Here is a 22,807-nt window from a genome sequence, read left to right as displayed (position 1 = left end):
CTACATATGGGTCAGGTCTTGAAAAAAAGCCACTGGAAATGTGGCTACTCTCATTTATTCAATCTCTTTTGCACACTCCTTCCCTCATCATACGCTTTTCAACGCCAGCAGATGGCTTTTAAAGACCCCCCTGCTGAGAAAAAAAAAAGAGCGCCTTTAGAAACTTTATTCTTGCTAATGCACAGCCATTACTCCGGTTTTAATGTGGGTGCCTGCTCGTCGCTCGCTCGTTTTATTTTTGCCACAAGACCGGGGTCGTTGAGGGAAAGGCAATAATGTCAGACAAATCACGTTAGTAATTGGACGATAGGTTGTTGCTCGCGATATGAGCGCGCCGCTCCTCAGCATGCCAATAAAATGGCGAGCTAGCATCTTGCTATATATAGAGGGGTTGCGTTGAAATTCTAAGAAAATGATGGAAAACCGTTTCTATCAGTCTCAGTTGGCCAAGTTTTTTTTCCCGTCGACAAGTCACCTTGTAGTCTTTCACTCTTCAAAAAGCATAGGTGTTTCTTGAATAATTGGAAAAAAAGTCAGTGTGCACTTACAAGCTTTTCATACTTGGCTTTAATGGAAAGGGCTTTTCTGGATTTGAGGAATGGTTTTAAGGTTAATACCAAAATACAACTGAGAATCAGTCATCGTCATTTCTATTCGTACCCGTGTTTTTCATCTAGGCTACCGTCCATCACAAAAGGAGTTGGCTTTTATTTATTTTATTGTTCTGCCACTCTTTTTCACACAAGACTTTGATGAAGATGTTTAAATCACTATGTTGGCAAGCCACTACTTTTTGAGGTGGTACGCATCAATCACAATGCCAGCGTTCGGTCATTGTGATTTAAGCGCCAGCTCTTGTGTCTCTCTCAGTTTTATATCTCATTGACTTTACAGTTCTATCTTGTTTATACTGTGTTGTTTTAATGAATGTATGCCTTCATCTCGGCCATCCAAAAACCTGTATTTACTGTACAGCGTTTGAAATAACATTTTAATGTGGTTAATTGGCATGCAAGTATAAAACATTTCACGATTTGTCACTACTCTTGACAAAATTATTTTCTTAACATTATGGCTCCCTGTAAACGCACTTTACTACCTTTAAATGGCAAGTGAGAAGAAGCTAGTCACCAGCTAGCCAATGGCTATTGCAAGAGAGCAATATAAAATACCTTTCTTGGTCAAGCAAAATCCAAAATCCTGGTCAAAACCATCTCTGTCTCATCAAGCCAATGGGACGAGGAGCAAAACAAAACAAAACAAAAAACAGGAAGTAGCACCCTACCAAAATAAAACCAGCCGTAGCCAAAATGTGGTCTCGTGAAGCATTGATGTCAACAATTGGTTTGCAAATATTGATCCAACTTCAGATGTTACAAGCAATCAAAGTTTTTGACTTTAGGGTTTTCACTGTTCTTCAATCTATGGCTGTGATCACCTTGAGTCTTTTAGCAGGGCACTGCACATAGCTGCTGGTCAAGCCCCTTGTCCGTAAGCATCCCCGACGTTTTGAGTTGAATAAAGCCGAGCATGACACCTAAGGCTAACCCCTAATTGACGTTTTCTCATCCCTCACATTGACTTCAGTGAGGCTTTAGGCTCTTCTTTCAGCCCGAAGGCATCAGTCTCTCAAGAGACATTATTCCCCTTTGGTCACAGCGTAAGACGAAAGGTTTCTTCCAGGCAGGTAACGCTGAACTGACACTCGGTAGGAAAACAGCTTTGATCCTCATCGTCGTCTCGTGGCACATTCGAGATGACAGGCAAGTGTGTCTTTGGACCACTTTATTCCACTAAAGGTGTGAGAGAAACCACCCAGACTACTAAAAAATGCCAGGAAATTGTGGCGCTCGCGTTTACTGAAGCCAAAACAATACCGGAACTGGGCCCTTGTGAATGCCCGCTAGTGTCTTCCAGAGAATAAGGAGGGCTTCTGTCTCACAGGCGATGTTAGAAGCTCCATAAGGAAGTCGCATTTTATCATACTGTTGCCTGGCCCTGTTAAACATCTATTTTTTAACATAGCTGTCTGCTGTGGCCTTTTAAAATACAAAACACCCAAAGGCAATGCAGCACCTGTAATCCAGCTGACAAAATAAGATAAACTGCAGTTGTGTTCACCATGACACACAGCGGTACCATTACAGGTAGATTCGTGCATCCAAAGAGTTTATCTTGAACTTGCAACGTTTTTGATCATGAAAACCACTTCATAACACATCAAACTAAAATGGTCAGATGGCTGACGACTCTTTGGTTATCTGAGTTGAAATTTAAAACGGTCCAGTCCAGATTCAAGATGAGTTAGGGGAGTGCAGTTATTGCAACTGTACATTTTGGTCAGTAGGTGGCACCTATTAATCTCTTTATCCCCCACAAAATGTTTGGTCAAGCTTTGACCTTGCGGAACTGAGTTATTAGACTCATCAAATTTTACTGCCATGACAAAAAGCTAAAAGCTCAAAATCTATCTTGCGTACCCCAATCACGTTTGCTTGCTAACATACAACTGTGTCAAAAGCAGATGTAGAAGAACACTACAGGAAAAAAAAATCCCAAAAGATATTTGTCTGATGTAATTAGGCGGTCATGAGTAATATTCAGCGATACTGCTATGATTGTCAGTGCTCCCAATTAATTACCGTTATAGCGGCTGTCATCTTAGACAACCACTTTCACCATGAACTAAAGTAAAAAAAAGATTACCTGTGTTTCGAGTCAAAAAGAATAGTTTTAATTATAGCCACTTTAAACGTATGCTGTTGATAAATCAACCTTTACTCACGATAGAAGGTATTATTCCCCGGAACAAGAATTTCAGCAAGGAGGTTAGTATTGCATTGGGCTTAACAAATGACGGAAGAACTGAACCTTCTTAAAATTAGCTTCATTGCCTATTAGCTAGACTTCTTCTCCCTAATGGGATGTAGGTCTGCTAATAGTGTTTGGCAACGTGTTAAATAATAGACCAATAGAGGAGGATTCCGTTGAAAGACCGTTCGATATGCAGATGCAGTGCGCCCACCGTCACGGTAGTTGAAACACATTTGTCTGACCTCTTATTAGAATCCAATGGTGTTTAATAATGAAACACATTTTTCAGGCTATCATTATCTTGGTTTGCATAGTTGCTTTAGCTCAACTTGATGTCAACTGACACTGCAGGCTCTTAAAAATATTTTTTTCAACGATAACGATGATGACTATACAGACAAAAACGTGGGGTCATACTTGTGCCATATGGCAAAATCTTTTTCACATATCCAATTTCAGAGTTATATGCAGTTGTCATGAAATTATACAGATGGTGAAGATGGAATTGATGTACTCCCCCCCCCCCCCCCCCCAACCCCACACACACCCAAACTATTTAGAGATATACACTTATAAAGAGAAGCTTGTTTGGTGCAAGTCCATATAAAATCTGCTGCAGCAGGTAATGTCCAAGGCACTCCATCCATTTCCTAGCACAGAAGGGAATAGAGGCTAGGTAAACAAAGCCATTAGAGACAAATCTATTTCTGAAGAAAACAAAATCACATCATCAAACACGAGAAGAAGAAAAATATGATCGTGCGGCCCTTTGGGCCCCGGCGTGGCAATGATAGCCGACTGTGGCATTTGTCTTTATCAGTCCGCCTTGAGGGAGCGGGAATGTGGCCGGGAAAGTGTGAAAATAAAAGGAATGAGAAAGACGACGCAATCCGAAGAGCGTCAGATTTCTTCACTCTTGAAAAAAAAAATCATATCAATGTGTGTGAGAGTGTGTGTCTGCGCAGTACTTGAAGATATACTTCTGATTACTGTTTTTGAGTATGTTTTTCTCTGTGGATACAATGAGGCTCTCAGGGGGTCTTTTAAATAGCAAAGAACAAAGATGGAAAAACCGGTCCTGGCTGGTTATTATCAAAATGATACAGGTGACTTGAGCACATTTCATTCGCTTTGTAGCAACGGCACGGCACTAATATCAAATACTGGTAGTTTGTATTCAGATTTTTTTTTCGTATTGCGCTTGTCCAACTTGGATTCGGTCCTCTTTCAAAATGAAATTTTCCGTTTGAGGTCAAATGTTCATTTATTCCTTTTCCAGAACACTTGTTTTAAAACTGGTGTAACTGGGGACCTCTCACCCAAAGTCAGCTGGGAGAAAAATAACTGTGCTCAAATATTTTAACCACAGTTTTGGTAGGACTCCAAATTGTACAACTTGTTCCATGTTCAAATATCCTTTTCGTTCTTGTTGAACACTGTTGCCCCTTCATTACCTCTTGCAAGGGACAAAGAGGAACAATTGTTTGCCGTCGTCAGATGGAGCACCTCTGACGGAGGCTCATCCCCGGGAAGGATCCCCTCTGTTTGCCCTCCATCTTGGCTTCACTGTATAAAGCCTTGACTGTCTGCCTTGAGACTCTGTGCCAAGGCTTTGCAGATGCTTCATCATTTCCTCTTTCCAAAGCCAGCATTTTTTTTCTGTATTTTTTTTCCTCCCCTCTCCATTATTATCTGGCCAGAGCGGGTATTCTCTGAAGGAAGCCTGTTTGTGCTACCGCCAGGCTCATAGCCATTCACTGGCTCGCCTGTTTTCTTTTCTTCTCCCTCTGTTCAGTTTGAATACTCAGGGGAAATTTGTCTGTGTCTCTGATATAGTTTTTTTTTTCCTGCTGACCATTTCCCCCTTTTTTTTTTTTTTTTTTGCTTCTACTCATCAGTTTGCCCTTTGCTGAGACACCGTAACTCACTTTTATGTGATTTTACAAGAGAGCTGTGTCGGAAAAGCATTAATTAAAAACACAATTTATGTGTTAATATGCATAATCGTGTTTGTGTCCTGATCCCTGTTGGAGATAATGCACCAAAAACGCCCTTCATCAGAACCTCGACGGCAGAAGGCGATAGTTAGCTCCAGCTTGCTTAATGCCATGCCAATGTTGTTTGAGCGAAAAAAGCAGCCATCTGGACCCGATGGAATGACTCAAAAGGAGTTCTGAAGAGGCTCTTACCAGCCGTCCATCCAACCATTCTCACAAAGACCAAAAGGTTGACTCATCCTTCTGTTGTCTTTCATAATTCGGTTTTGGGTGTGAAGACTGGTAAATGGTCACCACTGATGATTAGTAATGTAATTTCTGTTATAATGTTTGGGACAAAATTTGGGATCAGTTTTTCACCAAGGATTAGGTGCAAAACCAAGTCTGACAGTGAATCAAAATGAACACCAAGATCAACGATGATTGACCTAGATTTGAATTTAATAAATCAGTCAGTATGACTCATAATGTTTTCTCCTGTCTACTGCACTGCCCCCGCTTTCAATCCCCAACCCTCTTCCCCCGCTTCAGGACAGAACCTCTCCTTCCCCCCCGTGGCACTGTGGGTGACCGTCGGCCTGGCCGTGTGCCTGCTGGTCTTGCTCGTGGCGCTGGCCGCCGTCTGCCGCAGGAAGATCAAGGAGAGCTGTGAGGAGGCCAGGAGAGAAGGTAAGGAGGTCATTCGACACCGGTGGGCATTCTCACATCTCACTAATGATGGCTCACCACCAGACTCATGTCAACGTATAAGCCTTGCGGGTTGAACAAAATGTGAATACTTTCATTTTGGAGGTCAGTGTTTTCAAATATAAATGCGTGGTAACTAAAGAAAAAGAAAATACCCCCAAAAATGTGCTTAAGTAAAAAATACTGTTCCTTTAGAATAATATTACTCAAGTAAAAGTAAACAGTCTAACAATCCAATAATCAAATTATACGCAATCGATGATACTGATATCAATCCATGTGTTCATTATCAAGTATAGTGGAAAAGGCTGTGAGGATTGTAAGGAAAAAAAAAAAGATATCGAGAATGCCACCCCCGGATTTGGAGCTTTCACTGCTTGGTTGGGTTATGATACGCACCGCAAAGGCCCACATATATTATGACAAGGAAGACAGCAAAGATAAATTGCTTACTTCCACACTTTTTTTTAACTGACCCCTTCCGCACTCCGCGTGTAGGAGCGAATCCACTGCAATCCGGCTTGGCACGGGAACACCATTTAAAGACAAGACAAGCACAATTAGGCCGTTGTGTTGGCTTTTATAATCCTCCGTCGTCACACCCTGTCATTCCATTAGTGTGTATTGTACGCGAACAAGGCAACGCGGCACCTCCACTTCAAACACCAAAGCGCTGCCAGAAGGGAAACAGCGTCTGTACGCCTTTACATTTCAATAAGATGGCTAACCAGATAATCAATCCTGCTCTCAGTGCCGCCACCTCCTTTCCACCCAACAAAAAAGGGGGCCACGCAACCCCAAGAGCTCTGGCAGGCAGTGTATTATATATTTCTCTCTTTCCATTTCATTTGATTGTATATGTTCCATGGAGCTATTTACTCTCCCACTCCTAAGTCTGTGTCACTTCCATATTTATTTTTAAACCTCTGGGCACCGTTGCAGACATCGACTGACCTTTATTTAAATGTCTCCTCCACTCTGCGCGGATCTCATGACAGCGGAGCCCATGGTTTTGCACCATCCTGTCCCTGTCCGCACCAGCAGTTTTATTTTTTTTTAAGTGATTCTCAGACATTTCGTCATGGTAATTACCGGAACAGAATGATGTTCTCCTTGCCGTCCCAGATCACACTATATAAATCATGTTATGTAGTATTTTTTTTATATAATTTGAAACACTAATAACATGTCTGACTTGACTTGCTTTTGTAAAAGCAAGAATTTCTTGAAGTTAGCCTGTTGCCAAGGAAAATTCTGTTTCATGTCAATGCCCACTTTGACTTTAAAAAAAAAAAAAAATTGTCTCTCTCTGGTGGTTATCATCCAAATAATATGAATGTATGTCTGGCTTGCAGACACAATTTCCGAAAAAATTATACTATTTTTTTTGTATTTGATGGGTGGCCAGGCACAGATGAAACTGAAATATTTGCGAGAAGCCCATTAAAAAGTCTGTTTAAGCACAACTCAAAAGTTCCTATGCGCAAGTGTGTCACTCACCATAGTGGTGTCATTCCACAACTCTACTGATTGTTTTTTAGCCAGCAGCTAAAGCCGAATGTGTTTACTCTCCTGATGAGAAGGATGGATAGTATGTTTGGGCTTGGCTATGGCTATGATTGCGTTCGTGCAAGCGTGCGTGCAAGCGTGCGTGTCGCGACGGGGCGCAGTTGTGTTGAGCTTGATGGCTTTTGAGCTCGCCCCAGGCTGCTGATGAAGTGACTGCATTGTGCCCATCAACTTCCACTCATACCGGTTCTTTTTTTTTCCCTCACAGCTGAAGAGGCCAAGGAACTCGAAGAAGAAGAGTCAAAGACAGGTCAGCCGATCCACACCTGCTCACACAAGCGCAGTTATCGAAATCGCGGAAATATTGCCTGTATGTTTATGACAGGGAAAAATATACTTGGCAGGATTAATGTTTTTCTTTGTGTTATCAGCTTTTGGTAAGGACAAAGAAAGTATGCAAAAAAAAAACCACAATGTCGAGCTGTTAAGGCATAGTGGTAGAAAACAGAAGACGGTGAGTTGCAGAAATAGCCGATATCACCAAAATTGCCAAACAATCTCCAATAATTGCCGGCTTCACACATGAACAATTTGTCTGAAAGGAAAAACCAACAATTACAAGAACGTGCACTTTTGTAAATTATTGCAATAGCCTACGTTGCTTGTCAAACACAAGCAAGAAGATGAATTAGCCAATGTGGCAGTTGGACACTCAAGCAAAGAGTCTGAGCAGGTGGGCAGGTGTTAGGGCGACCCAACAAAAGCACTTAGTGAATGTTAACTTTGTTTACTCAAGTGCCAGTGAATGCTGATGAAGCATGAATGCACATAAAAAATGAGACCTGCTCCAGGCACCAAGTCCAGCAGCCTGTTGGCATCATTCTTAGTCAAGTGTGTGTGTGTGCTGTGTGTGCACGTGTGTGTGTGTGTGTCTGTGTGTGTTGAATGGAGACAGATGCACTCATTTAGAGACGCCAACAAGCTGTTTTACATTCCACCTTCCTCAAAAAGCTTGACTGTAAAATTCATTATGTTCAAGTTGCACCAAATGGGCGGTGACAGAGCACCCGTGTACGTCAAGCGTGTTGATGGAGCCGCACTTTTTGATATTTGGGGTGTACATCGACACTACGCAGTACCGGGAAGGGAACATCCCCGGAGAACCTTGAAGTTCTCTGTTTTAAAGTTTTGCCTCTTGATTAAGTTCACACTTTTATTGGAATATCCAATGAATAAAAACAAAAAATGAGACATGTTATGTAATGTCAGTAGGGAAATTAAATTAAGAGACGTTTTTAGGAGCTGATAGCAAGGCCAACGCTTCTAGCTCAGTCTCTGCAGTCGGCAGGTAAATCCGGAGTCAATTCAGTCGTTTTGCAAAATAACATCCATACGTCTATTGTTCGGGGTCTCTCGGGGGCCAGGGTCTTTCCAAATGACTTGATGGACTCCAGCCTAGACTGATCAGGGGATTTTGTTAATATTGGTCAAATGTGGAGCCTGTCAAACTTAATAAATACATTTATTTTAAATAAAATGTTTGACTTGACGACACGACCACTATTAAATCCACAAACAACTTTAAAGAAGCCAAGTGAACTTCAGTAAATGCCCATCACCATCCTGAGCATTTCTCCCTCAAGCGTTAATCTCATTTGCGTCATTCATTTGACTCCTCCTTTAGTCTGATTGAATTATTTAGCCTTTTCCCGCCAACAGTAAAGTTAATACCATGTGATTTTAATAAGCCGCGAGGTGATGGCGGTAGAGCCGATGACTTTTTCTATTCTTTATTGCCTCCCAGTCCCTCATGAATGTTTCAGAGTGATCCGTGCAGCCAGGAGTGGGGTCAGCTGCCCCACAACTAGCCGGCCTGAATATTTTAGCGTGAGCGAAAAGGGTAGAGGAGGGTAGCACAGTGCAAGCCGATCACAGCGACGACTTGCAACCAACGGTCCTTGCCCTCGATCCCTCCCGTCATCATGCGGATCTTGTTTCGATCCAGGTGGACGTCGCGGGGCGGTGGCGCTGGAGAAGGCGAGCTAATGGCCGTTGTCTTCCGAGATGGGCTCGTGCAAGCACTCAAGACAGGCGGCTTTTGTGTTGCCATCTGGCTCCAATTGTGCTGACAAAGGCACAGGTTCATGCCCGAAACAAAGCCGCCCAAAACAAGCTCCACTTTAATGGCGACGATGGGGAGCTCATGTGCGTTATCTTAATGAGCTGTCCAAAGGAGAGCACGCCTTCCTTTTCAAAAGCAGCCTGATTGGAACAATAAGCGCTGATAACTAGGAACCAGGACTCTCTCAGTCACGCTGGGCTGAGGTATTCCTTTGTTGCCTTTATGGCTACGGCAAATAATGTTCAACAACAGCGCTCCGATCGCGGGATTCATAGTGCACACGTAGGCACCTTTGCCACTGTGCTCAACATGGCTCTTTACTTTCCATGCAGATTGCTACGATGGGTTTGCAAATAGCTGTTTCGAAAAAACAAATTAGTTGGATTCAGATTTTAATACTTTTTTTTCCTGCCTTGCCACCTTTTGTATTTCTGTTGACATTTTTGTACCTCACAGTAAGGCACTTGTACGAGCGGCATCACATGCAACAACATGCTCACCTCCCCCTCGACATGCAAAGCGACACTCGTATAGACAGCCAAGTACATGTGTTCCTCCTCTCAGATGTGTTGGACACACAGGCTTCCCGCCTCCTCTCTGCAGCATGTGCACTAATCTGAGCATGATGCACAGTTTAGAAAGCACCACAGTCACACGAGTGCAGCTAGCATTAGAGGCGGCCTTTACTTTGTGCGCTTTTATTTTGGCGCAAGAAATGTAAAGTGTTGGCGGCTTGTGTGATATGAGCACGAAGAAAAAAAGAGATGAAAGATGATATGGGAAGGCGACTTTGATGTATGACGATGGTTTTAGAGCACAGGTGTCAAACTCGAGGCCTGGGGGCCAGATACGACCCGCCACATCATTTTATGCGGCCCCCGAAGACAAATTGTGCATCAAATTCGTGTGTCATTACTAGAATTGCAAATTGTCTTCATTTTTAATATCTTTTTTTAAAAATACTTGACCAGTTTTTACTCGTCTGAGTTGAAAGCGAGTTTTTGACACCCCTGTTTTAGAGGTTTATTATATTGTAGTTGAGAGTCAAACTCCAAATGCTCGTGCCGCGCTAAACTCTCAAAAATCGTTCTGCCTCACTTTGAAGCAATTAACAGCAAATGCTCAAATCCCTCCAAATCTCCAAGTAAGCCAAGTATTGACTTGATTTAACGCAGCGCGATAACACAAGGCTCATTTATGCCCACTGTCAGATATGCACAGAACATCCATAGATTTTTTTTTTAAATGTCTGTTGTCAATACTTGTTGAGAGTTGGGGGGAAATCCTGATTTAGAACTGGCCAGATTATAAATACACACGCATGAAAGTATGAAGACGTATAATACTATTTTAAACGCCACGCATCTATTTTTGTCTAAGCATAAATGAGCCTAAAGGCCGCTTGTTGCAGACGGACAGAAACAAGGACGGCCGTATCAGTCAAAGTCACCTCTGTTCTTTTTATATCCCCCCTCTGTCCCGTCTATCGAGTTATTCGCCGGCACGTACGGCAATAAAGATAGAACACCTTAATGCGCGAGGAACGGAGTGTTCACCTTATGCTTCTCTGGGGGATCGCAGTGTTACGCTCGCAGCGAATTACTGCCAGCGTTTCAATATTCTATAGGGAGCGTTAGCTGTATGTTCCTGGGCGTCTTTAATTGCCTCTGGGACTTTGATACACAATGCATGCATCTTTTTCAATACAGACAGACAATTGTTTTTTGTGTATAATTGTCCTGAACTGTATGATATTATTATATTGAAAAGAGGGCATCTTGGTAAGGAAAGCAACACTCAAGAAATCAATAACAGCGGCTCCTTTTTCTATCTCTATCCTCCGGGTACAACATTAGGTACACTTGCGGAAAATAATGGATTCCTATACAGGCGATGTATTGGGCAGGGGAGGGGAAATGCCTTTTGAAAAGATAATGTTGAGCTTTATAGGCAACTCTCAATTTTAATGCATTGCAACACGAAACCACAATAACATATTGGTTGACAATCTTTCGGATTGACTTCCAGCCACTAATTTCAAGGAAGTGTGTTGTTACCGCTCTGCCAATCAAAAATCAGCTGACTAAAATAGAATTCATTCACTGAAAAAGTTAATCTGCATAGTGATACAGTAATTTGGTTCAATCAGAAAGTAGCCTTTCTTACCATGATATAAATACACATTGCTGCACTGCTGCTTACAACATTATGATATCATAACCTTGTTTGACAGACCTTTGGGTCCCCTCGCATACATCGCTAGTCATAATTGAGAGGAAGAGGGCCCGCGGAAAGCAGCTCAACTTGACATGCCCTTCTTTTCACTGGCAACGCATCCTCAGCCACGAGGCTCTCCCAGCGGCCACGCATTACTAACTAAAGATATGTAAATAGGACGGCGGTGATGCCTTCGTTATTAGATGCGGGCTGCCGAATAACTTCAAGAGTGCTAATTAAGAGCCTTCCCCGTGCTGAGTTGTTTAGCGGTTTACACGCATGTTACGGAACCACCGCGCTCGCGGCTTTGACGGCAAAAGCCTGCACGGCACGCGAGCGTATTTCTCCCAGGGATGCACCCGAGAGACTGGAAACACTGCTCGGATAATAACTGGAATTATAAAGCTCTTAATATTGCATTGATTTGGAATTAGACGCAATCCAGCTGAACAGGAGCGCTACTACTTCACGATGTTTCAGAGAATACCCGTTATTTATCTGCTCCAGAGGTCACCGACCTTTCCGAAATTTAAGTTCAGCTGTATTTAACTTTTAGGTTATCAGTATTATTTACACCTAAGGAACTGTTGAACCGATCAGGTTTTTTTTTTTTTAGTAGCTCGAGGAGGAAAATTAGCTCATCATGGCTCAGGCTAATCATACAATCAAGCTAGCTTGTCCTGACTTTGATCGGAAGGGAGGAAACATTCGATTTGGCCCAATATGTGTGTATCCCTCTTTACAAAACACTTAGACCCAGACTCACTACCGCTAGTAGTGATGCTCATAGTGCGCACTTTCCTATCGCGTCATCTCCACTCGTCTGACAGCACAGTGGAAGCTTGCTAGGAGAGTTGGCGTATCCATCTCACTCATCCGATCCGCCGCCTCCGCACCGGTGTGACTAATTAAATAAAAGTGTGACGCCTTCTGCTTCCTGATGATGCAACAAGCGGGGTGGACGGACATCATGTGTATCTCACACTGATCTCATCTTTCTCCTCCTCAGCTATGACATTACTGACGAGCTAAGTCCGAAGACAACGAAGGGTGAGTGTGTTGTGAATGTGGATCACCTGTGTCTTTGTTTTTGTGACTCTCTTCAAAACACGCTCGCACATTACGGGGTAAGTGACGTCGTAATGAGCCTCAGCGGTATTAATTCAGTACAAAAGAAATATGAGATTCTTGGCATTTTGATATAACAAATCACAGCAGTGATGTGACACTTGCGTTTTATTGGACTTAATATGCAAACAAACCTTTTTTTCTCCCCCCCCTCGGCTGTTGGCATCAAACCGCTGATTAATTGTAAACACTCCAAAGCTTGAGTCACACACTCTTTGTTTTTGTCCAGAAACTATTTAGTTTGTTTTACATTCATTTGTCGCTCTTGTTTGCTGATGTTATTGTTCGGAGCGCCGGCGGCCAATTTGTGACATTTCAGGGGGGGGCAATTACTCTGAAAACATTCTGTATTAGAGAGCAGTATCCTCCTAAAGAGATCTTACAAAATAGAGGTAAACAAATACAAGAAGGCCCTAATGGATTCTTTTAAAATATCTTACACATATACAAGTATGAAACAAACCAAAAAGGCCTCAAGGTCCTCTTCTTTTTTTTACAATTTATTTTATCTAATAAAATCCAGTAGGTTGCTTTCCTCGCCAACGTTCCAAAGCCATGCATGCAATGTTGATTAAAGACTCTGGTACTTCTAATAGATACTTCTACGGACAGCTGCAAGCAGCTTGAAACACATCAATGCTTATATTGCTGGAGCTGTATTGCTCCCCTTAGCTGACCGAAACCATATTATTTATTTTGCACTCTTCCATAAAAGTACAACACAAGCCAAGGACTTTAAAACAGATGGAGGGATGCCAAACCTGATTCAACAAGGCCCCATCATGTAGAATTGTCATCAAAAACAATTCAGTGAATGTGGCACGAACGCAAGGGGGCGGGGTTGCGGGTCGCATCAGGAGGTGGAAGCAGCCTGTTTTGGCTCGGCGCAGACTGACTCACGGACGGCCTCTGGCAAGGGTACACTCGGAGAAGGACTCTTTGGCCTCACTCCACTTCGCCCACTCCGCCGCGGCCCAAACTCCGTCAAACGTCAGCGCCGTAGATCCGAGGCGGCGGCGATGTTCCACCCGGAGAAGATGCGAGATGTCACATTCCTGATAGCATAACCTCTCTCCGTGATTGCCTCTGCGTGAGACTGACTAAGCGGGTTTTGGCATGACAGACCCTTCGTGTTTTGCGGCATCGGGCGTTCAATCTTTTGCTTTTATTAGTAAAAAATAAACAAATAAAACTCTTAACGATAATATCGAATGCCATGCAATTGCAACATTATGGCCAAAATATGGTGATAATAGCTTCTCACTCACATTGATTCCTCTACTAAACAGCAGAATTAGTAAAACAACAAAAAACACACTTTGATTATTATGCCCATAATATGATCATCCGATTGAAATTTTACTGTTTGAAATATTCACTATTGTTTACTGTTAATTATTTGGCTGATGCCCTAACTACAGCTCCATTCCTGGCCGCCATAGTATTGCAAAGGCAAAAGGCGGGAAATAATAGAGCAGATGACATTAACATAAAGTACAGAAGCGCACTGTATTAGTGCTCCGATGCGCCTCTAACTCTTACTTTAATAACCGTCAGTTTGGTGTCAGTTGCATGAATCCTTTTCATTACAGGCTTGGCCAGTTACAGCTTGTTTTTATTGCACCCTGATTGGTCATCGCTATAAAGCCAACGCGTGCGAGCCCGGCGCGAGAAGAAGATGATGGAAAATAGCAAAAGTAATTTCCTGTAACTAGCCAAAATAAAGTCTGGCCCGTTGGAGTCAAGGAAAGGGCGTTAGTCATTACCGTAGTATCCACTGACCTTCACCGCTGCTCTTGTCGCTCGCTAATATCCTGCCGGCCTTTTCGACCTCTCGGCTGCTGAATCATCCCTGATCAATTATTCTAATATTTGTGTGGCACTTTTTGCCATCGATTTGCGCGTTTACGCGGGCTGCGGTATACCTTATTTAATCAAGCCAGCCTCTGCATTTAATTAACTTGTTGGAGAGTTCAGGGGCACTTTGTTTTCATAAACCTCCTCCTTATCGATACATGTTCATCCATGACTTATGTTTATTCGCTCGAGGCTTTTATGGCGTCATTACCGGCGACCGAGATCAGATCACATAGTAAATAACTATCTGCGGCACACCCGGACGATACTCTCTCTCGGTTAGTTTTGACATAAAAAGTAGAACTTACAAAGTTGAACACAGTCAAGCAAGGTGTTCTAACTCTTAAATTGATTAAAAAAAATCTCACAAAAAATAAGGAATTTTTTTAGGGTACAAAATTTTTATTAACTGTATTATCATTTCCACAACCATTCAAATTTTTGGGCCACGTTAATTTTTTTTCATGAAAATATCTTTACTATGATGGTCTGCAAGTGTTTTTCACACAAATATTTTGTGTCATTTAGTTAACCTCCTTTGTCGTATGTTGTGAGTTGGAGAAATATGTCCAAAGCAAACAGTTCAGCAAATTTGGGGCTTTTTGTAATTTTTTTCCCAAACTCGTCAACATTACCATGAAATGACCATTAGTTTAGGATCTGACCGGCCTCTTGGTCAGATGGGGGGCACAAGAGTGCGAGACACAATCTCATTTACAATGCCAACCTGGAGACCATTTAGGGTTCAATGTCTTCCCCAAGGACACTTAGACAAGGAACAAGCGGAGTCAGTAATCAAACCATTGACACTTCAGTCATTGGACAACCCACTCCAAGAACTGAGCCACAGCCACACAATGAGAAAAAAAGATGTTACATTTCAGTCTGGCACAATGGTTAGAAAATCTGCTAAGGATTTCTGAGTTGTAATCTGTTGAAACCTTCCTCAGGTTCAACGGAGGCTATCAGTTATCCGTAGGTGTGAATGTGAATTTGAATGAATGTGTCTGTGCCCAGTGATTGACTAGCGAGCCACTGAGTCATCTTCGGCTCCAGTTTAACTGCAATCCTCATAACAAGCAGTGCAGACACAAATGAATGGATTGACTGCGGTCTCCGACATCAAGACATCAGTTTCATTGTTTCTCATCTCGCTCTCTTGCACACAAATGATCTGGAAAAAAAAAACAGTCCAGGGGTGAGAAGTACCATAGCTCCGGGTTCGGTACCTGAGGACCCCGGACGAAAAAGTGGATTGCATTTTTCAACACAAAGGTGCAATTAGTGCCACATAATGGTCGTTTCCTCCCTGCTTTAGTACAACTGACAAATATCAATTTAATCCACCCCCGTGTATTCGCATATACTCCGCTAAGATTAGGAGTCCTTGCCGTTAGTGTTTGCTGCACAGTCGGCGTTATCTGAAGAGCTCTCCCCAAAAGGGGAACGAGATTAAAACTCTTTGCTGTCGGCAGGAAGGGGAAGTGAGGACAAGGCGGGAGAGAAAAGAGGGAATACCTTGAGTCCTTCACTGTCTTATTTGTCAGGTGAGGCTCAGCAGAAACTAACAGAAGGATGCTGGAATGTCTCCAAGGGAGCTTGTGTGATGCCTTCTAGTTGGCTTTGACTGGCTGTAGTATTTAAATTATGCATGCGGCCGTCTCAGCCACTTATCTGCGCTTTTATCCCCCTCAGCCTCGTCCTGTCGTCCGTGTACTGTGATGGAGTACGATGATAACCACTGAGATGGCAAGAAACGAGTACTACAGTTTGTTGATGGAAAAAAAAGTTTTGTCATCTTGTCACATTTAATTTAGCCATACTTTTGTGTATCAGCAGGGGGAGCCACTGTACAATACGGTTTCAACGCAATATACAAAGACAAGTTCTTGGAAAGGATAATAAATGGCGATTCGAAGTAGCGAAGCAGCCTTCGCTTGGTCCTCATCGCCTAAAAATTGACTAATGCAAGGAAACTACTCTGCTACATTTACTGTCTTCACATTGCTAATTATGTGCAATACATGACCAGCGTTAGCACGTCAGCTGTGCTACTCGACTGACTCAATGACAGCTAATGAATAAGGCGAGCGTGCCGCTCTGTTTACCACTCCGCTCCCCGAGAGGGCTCTTTCTCTTGTTTTTGCCGGGGAAAAAAAAAACCTTAGGAGCCTCCATTGAAACCCTCTGCCTCTGGGCTCAATTAACTGCCAAAGATTAGGCATAAAGCAGATGAGAGCGTGTGCATGAGGGCCGCGCCGTTGCCGTGTTGATGCGGATGTGCATGGGCGGAATGAAGACTGCTGGGATATTGCGACGGCGAGATATGCTGTGCATTTGTAGATGACAGACAAACGTGTCAAAAAAGGAGTCGTGGAAACTGACAAGCCAAATAATGAATGCATTCTTTAATGGAATTATTATCCTAAAATAACTGCTGTATTTGTTCTCCGAAAAATGTTTTTTTATTGGGTCTGTAAGAACTTGTGGACCGGGAAGTCCCAGGTCCAGTGATGTGCTTTGGGCAAATATGGAAAATAATAAGCCGCTTCACTTGTCAGTGTTTCAGAGTCAGGGTCTAGCCTACCCAAGCTGAGTTTGAGTGAGAGGTGGGGTACACATGGTCACAATTCAATCACAGAGCTTTTAAAGTTCAGAGTTGTTTCATATGTAAATTGAAAAAGATGGCCGTTTAATGCTAACACACGATACAAAACGGCGCAGACGAGCTAACTAAGTAGTATCAATAGTTGCGATATTATAAACATTGTAGCAGCAGATATTTGAACACAAACGGTGCATTAACACATGTAGACAGACAATATGAACATCGAAAAAGGACTATTTATGCAGTTTATAAAACTTAATGTAAAAATTCATCACGTCACTCACACCAGATTAATGAATAACGTTATGAATATATGTTTGATAAATTACATGATAAAAACTGGGAAAAACAGAGCCAAGGGTCGACTGTAGATCATTTTGTCATGAGCGCCCGTTATTATTTTAAGCAAATAAAGCTTGAATCTGACAGACTAAATTGGCTCGGATCCTAATAATAAATAAAACGCTGGCGAAAATAAGCATGTCGTGGCCCTTCAGCAGCCTCCAAATGGACGGTCACCTTCACGCCGCGTCGGGAAACAAACAAATCACAACGCAGGTGGAAGGAGGAGGTCGCCGGGAATGTCATACTGTGTCACTTTAAATATTCAATCCGATTAACATAGTGAGGATGTAAAGCGGCGGGGGCAAAAAAATGACTCACTCGTCTATCGAGGCGGTCGGCGTCCCGTTGTGAGCGGCGAATAAAGTGCCGCTTTTATTTTTCTGCTCTCTTTCAACCTTCCTCCTGCTCCGCCAGTCACCTTGCCTTTGGGGCTTACCACAGGAGTCTCTTCAAACCATCCTTTTAGTGTGAAGAGAAGAGTAAAGATTAATGCACATCCGTGTTCGAATCAGCCTCAAGGGCTGTGGCTAGGAGTCTCATAATTAACGCCACCAGTGCCACGGGCCTTTTTTTGGCGGGATACCTTGACCGGTAAGGAGAGAAAAGCCTCTTGCAAGGTAAAGGATGTGTTCAATTGGACTGGGATAACTGGGAAAGGCAAAATAATGCTGGTTTTTAGCTACTGGAGCTAATTGGAGAGGCTGCAGGCGTTGATGTTATTGGCAGGCCAACCTTGATAGTGGTCCAAAGAAGCATCATAGAAAATGGATACTAAGGACATGACGTTCCGTTTTTTTGCCCCGAAGTTTCTCCTCCAGTGGAGCTCACTCTTTGTTTTATTGATGGTGGCCAATCCATATTTTGGATTTATCTGAGTCCCAGTAAATGTATCTTTAATTCCAAGTTATCCTCGTAGCAAAGATTTAGAAACATATTCTCTGATTAAAAAATATATTGTTGTGTATCTTTAATCCTAATGAACAGTCTCCTTCCATTATAGGCTAAAACTATTTCGTTTGACATTTACTGGCACCCGTCAATTTTTTCCATCAGGGTGCTAAGCAACCAGAGGAGACTCAAGGACACGATTACGTCAATGTTGCATACCAAGGAATATCCCCAGCCTGCAACCCTCTCTCCATAACATTATGCATGGTCATTTCTGATAAAAAATGATTATGTCTCACACACTTTGCAATCTTTTTGCAAAGCCAAGCAGCTTTTGGCGGGCACAGCAATATTGTTTTTTTTCTTTTTCTGTGGGCATTAGAAATGCATTGATCTCAACTGAACTGTCAGCAAATAAACATACAATTGGTACTCCGAGCTTCTATACAGTGGAACAGCAAAAGTTGAATCCTACTGTGTTTGTTTAGAAACAATAATGCCAATGGAATTCATTGATTCTACGCTCAGCCTTTAGAAACTGTGTAGGGAAATGGTGTCAAACTCATGCTGTGTGTAATAAGGTATACATGGTTTTACATTTAGGAATATTTTCTTTGTATCATATTTATATTTATGTTTTTATACATTGTAATATTTTAACAAATTGTGGATGTTTTGGGGAGGCTAGAACGGATTACTTGCATTTCCATTCATTTCAATGGGAATGATAATTTGAAGTATGGTTCTTCTGAGATACAAGCTCACAAATAATTTAAATAACTATCTCAAGGCACTGTTTTTATTGTGACAACGTCTATATCTATTAGAAAAATGTTGTCCGCCTCTGGTGTGTGTACTATTATGAGTTAGCACACCATCCGTTACTCTGGCATTTAACAGCTTATTAATTTCAGAAATCAATATTAGTGCATTTTACTCTGGGGTTTTAAAGATTGTCTTTCTGCGAGTAGATATTTGTTGAGTTTGTGGGTGGTTACTGCTAACCTCTATCCGCATACAGAATACATTTTAAGACGAGACATTGTTACGCGAGGTCAAGGCTGTCTGATATATTTTTATAGGATGTAAACATGCATTGAACTATTGCAGAAGTTCCCCGGAGATCTTATTTTCGGTGCGGGCTTCCCATCTACCAAACACGGTATAGGTTACAGGTAATGGGAGTTATGCAAATGAATGTAAATGTACATTGTCTCTGAGCAGCTATCGACAATACTTCATAATTACCAGTCCCCGCACGGAGAAATGGTTTCGCGGGCGTTTGATCCTCCTGGTAATGATCTTTACCAAGCTTTTAAGCGCCTTTGCTCATTATGCGCCAACTCTCCTCAATTTTTTGGGGGTTTCGTTTCATGGTCTCATCGCCGGTGTTTGTCTTTGATGGCTTCCTCTGATTGTGCTCTGGCTCCTCGGTGTCATAAAGCGGCAGCCCCGCTGTTCTTTGCGTGTAATGTTCCTCAAATATACAAATTAGAAGGAAGGCTGCAAACTCTGGAGGATGAACTGTGGTCCCTGTTTTTTTCCCCCCAGTTTCGAATGATAAGAAAGGAAAGAAATGGTCGATGAGATTGAATCCGCCTTATTTTGCACATGAACAAGCTCTGATAGGCCATTCAAAGCAGCCTGCAAGTTGGAGTGCCTGTGCAAATGAATCCGTCCATCAGCGTCGGGGCTCGTGCGCTGGAAGCAGAGAATTGCTTCTGCCTGTTTAACACGCTGGCGTTTAATTTGGCCTCCTCCTTGTTAAAAGATCCTGGATACAATCCTATTTTGGTGATGGTCTATGTTGAAAATTTGCTGAGCGCAGGTGTGAGTGTGAAGGCTTGTATGTGCCTTGCGATCGATCGGCGACCAGTCCAGGGTGCAGCTCACCTTTTGACAGACAGATGAGACATGGACGTGACAAGCCTCTGTTTGTTTCTGCCAAACTTGCCAGTCAGCATTTTAGCACATCTCTGTCGCTCCCTTACTCGAGGCAAGTGGGCTCGTGGTTGTTTCAGAAGTTTCACCTTTAACACTGCTTTTGTTCGAAATCTTTGCTGTACATTTTCCCCACTTATGTCTGGTGGGTTTGTCTCCTGGGGGTTATCACCGTCGTTTATCGGCCACACCTGGCAGCAGCAACAACAACAACAACAACGATCCTTATGTGACAACCCCCAAGGGACACTCCCACCAGAGACATAAATAAGGAAACTCTCCATCTAAGATTTCGAAGTAAAGAAAAGAATCCAGGTACCTTGAGTCAACTTTTTCAGATTGCCATAATGGGGATGACATCATATTACTGATAAAATGTGTTTTGTCCTTTGTGTTGACAATGCTGAATATCTCTACTCAATTTCACATTTGGCACAATTGCAACGAGTTAAAATTCTGTTTGCATAATCAGGAATAAATCAGAAAATCTTATATCTTCTTTGTGTCTTGCCAGCAGCCCCTCTAACAGTGTGAGAAACCGGTTTGAGGCCTTCATTAAGCCCTTTGCGTTAACTACGCCGTCTTTGCCGATACATTATTTAAGTCATTCGGCGGGACGTGTATGCATGGCTTCCTAAATGAAAACACTCAGTCGCCAACGAGCAGAGCAACAGTTTCATTCCGCTTCCTTTTCGGGATGGTAAACGCTAAGTGCAGCAAGGGAGCCTAATAATCTCTGCCACATTGCACAGGAGATGGTGTTCTGCATTAAGACCTCGGTTGTGCTTGTCTAAACCCGTCACCGATCCCTTTTGATTTAGATATACGAGAACTTTGAACGGCTTAAGCCCGCTCGAGGGAAGCTAGAGACATCTTTGGCTGTTTGAAGCCAGATTTTCAATGACTACAGAAACTCTTACAGTATATTCGCCAGCCATGCCCGCTATCTAATTGAGACGACTATTACGAGTCGGACAGGCTGACGTGATTCCAAAGCCTGAGGGTACTGCTTGGAGCTCTAAAATGTCAAACCTTCAAATGCATTCGCATAGAAGTTGATAAACGTCAGAAATACTTGCAAATTGCACACACCCTGTTCTAATTGGGAGCTGTTTTTTTTTTCTCTCAATTTAAATTCATTGGAAGGCTTTTGTCGCTGCTATCCACTGCCTCATTCTTGTAAGACTGCACATTTACTCGGTCTGATGGGATCCCTCGCCACAAGAACGGGCTGCTACGGATTGATTTGATGATCCATGATGCCTTTACAACAAGCTATCAATGCATTTTCTCTATGGGCAAGGGGCAGAGTGGCCCTCGACCGGTTGGCAGAGAATCACGAAGCATTGAAAAATATTGTATTCTCCGGTTTCATTTGGCCAAAAGTGACCACAAAAGTAGAACTTTATGTAAACCGTATATTTTTAAAACTGCCTGTGTTATCATGACCAGCATCTTTCAAAGCTAGTCTGCTAAATTTCACCATCTTTTTCTTCTTTCAGGGGTTTCAGCCGGGCAGCCGAAATGAAAAGTCAGGCGGGTAATTCTACCCCAACTATCAGGATCCATCTACCTGATGACTGTTTTCGGCATCCTTTGTGAACTATAACGGCGTCCTCGTCACAGCCCGGGCGAAAGACAAGTGCAGCATCGTCAACGTCTTCGCGTGTGAATCTCCCTCGAGTGGCCATCACACACATCACACGTAACTATGTGCTCAAGCCCTTCCTGGCCTTTTTTTTTTTTTATATCAATGGAGGTCCACCAGCAACCACTGTGAATGCAATACAGTTGGTCATTTTCAATACAAAAGACCGATTTTAAAAAAGCAAAAAACATGTTAGATCTTTTTTAAGTTGCCTCTCTCATTAGAGAAGAGCATTATTCTCACGCTCATAATTAGCGTCTGTTTCCCTGGTAACCACTATCTGTCAGCGCCTGCTCTTGGTCCCCCCTCTGCTATCTCCTGGAAGTGGAAGTGATTGTAATTGAATGCCGGCTAAGCTCTGGCAAACTGCAAATGGTGCATGGGACACAGCCCAACAGCCTTGTATAACGCATTGTTTTGAATGAACGTGAGACTACAGCCGGTTGCTTGAAATTGTCAGTGAGATGTGTGGGGTTTCACCTTCTGGTTTACAAGAGTTTTCTCTGTGCCAAAGGTTTAAGTAGGAATGCCAAAATTGTGCCTATTTGTATTAGAGATACAGCCTTACTATACATGGACTTTTTTTTTCATAAAAAAGCCTGACTGATCTTTTTTTCATTAAAAAAAGTCTTACAATACATGGGCTTTTTTTCTTCATAAAAATGCTTTACTATACATGGTCTTTTTTCATAAAAACTTGGGAAAAAAATAGAAACTTTACCTGTTTTTTTTTTAATTAAAAAAGTCCAACTATACATGTTTTTTTTTTCATTAAAAAAGCCCTACTAAACATAGTCATTATTTTATTTAGAAAAAAATAAAGGCTTTGCTAGCCTTACTATACTTACTGTGGTCATTTTTTGTCATAAAATAAAGCCTTTTTTCATTAAAAAAATGACTATACATGGTCATTTTTTTTCTCCATAAAATAGCCTTACTGTACATGGTCTTTTTTTCATTAAAAAAAAAGCCATCAAAAAAATACATGGTAATATTTTTTCCATAAAAAAAGCCTTACTATATATAGTATTTTTTTAAATACAAAT

General features: G+C 42.3%; 1 protein-coding gene across 2 annotated transcripts in view; it reads left to right on the top strand.

Annotated features, from left to right (window-relative positions):
• Positions 1–22,399, top strand: part of cd276 (CD276 molecule) — a 46,317-nt gene extending 23,918 nt beyond the window's left edge. For both annotated transcript variants that reach the window (XM_049718985.2, XM_049718986.2), the window contains exons 5-8: positions 5,343–5,480; positions 7,276–7,317; positions 12,356–12,396; positions 21,616–22,399. In XM_049718985.2, coding sequence (XP_049574942.1) covers positions 5,343–5,480; positions 7,276–7,317; positions 12,356–12,378 — 203 coding nt within the window. In that variant the 3' untranslated portion in view covers positions 12,379–12,396; positions 21,616–22,399. The remainder of the gene's footprint in view (positions 1–5,342; positions 5,481–7,275; positions 7,318–12,355; positions 12,397–21,615) is intronic.
• The last annotated feature ends 408 nt before the right edge of the window (positions 22,400–22,807 follow it).

Source organism: Syngnathus scovelli, chromosome 4 (genome assembly GCF_024217435.2).
Source record: "Syngnathus scovelli strain Florida chromosome 4, RoL_Ssco_1.2, whole genome shotgun sequence".
Lineage (NCBI taxonomy): Eukaryota > Metazoa > Chordata > Actinopteri > Syngnathiformes > Syngnathidae > Syngnathus > Syngnathus scovelli.
The sequence above is the reverse complement of the archived record's forward strand: the minus strand, read 5'-3'. Positions and strand labels throughout refer to the sequence as shown.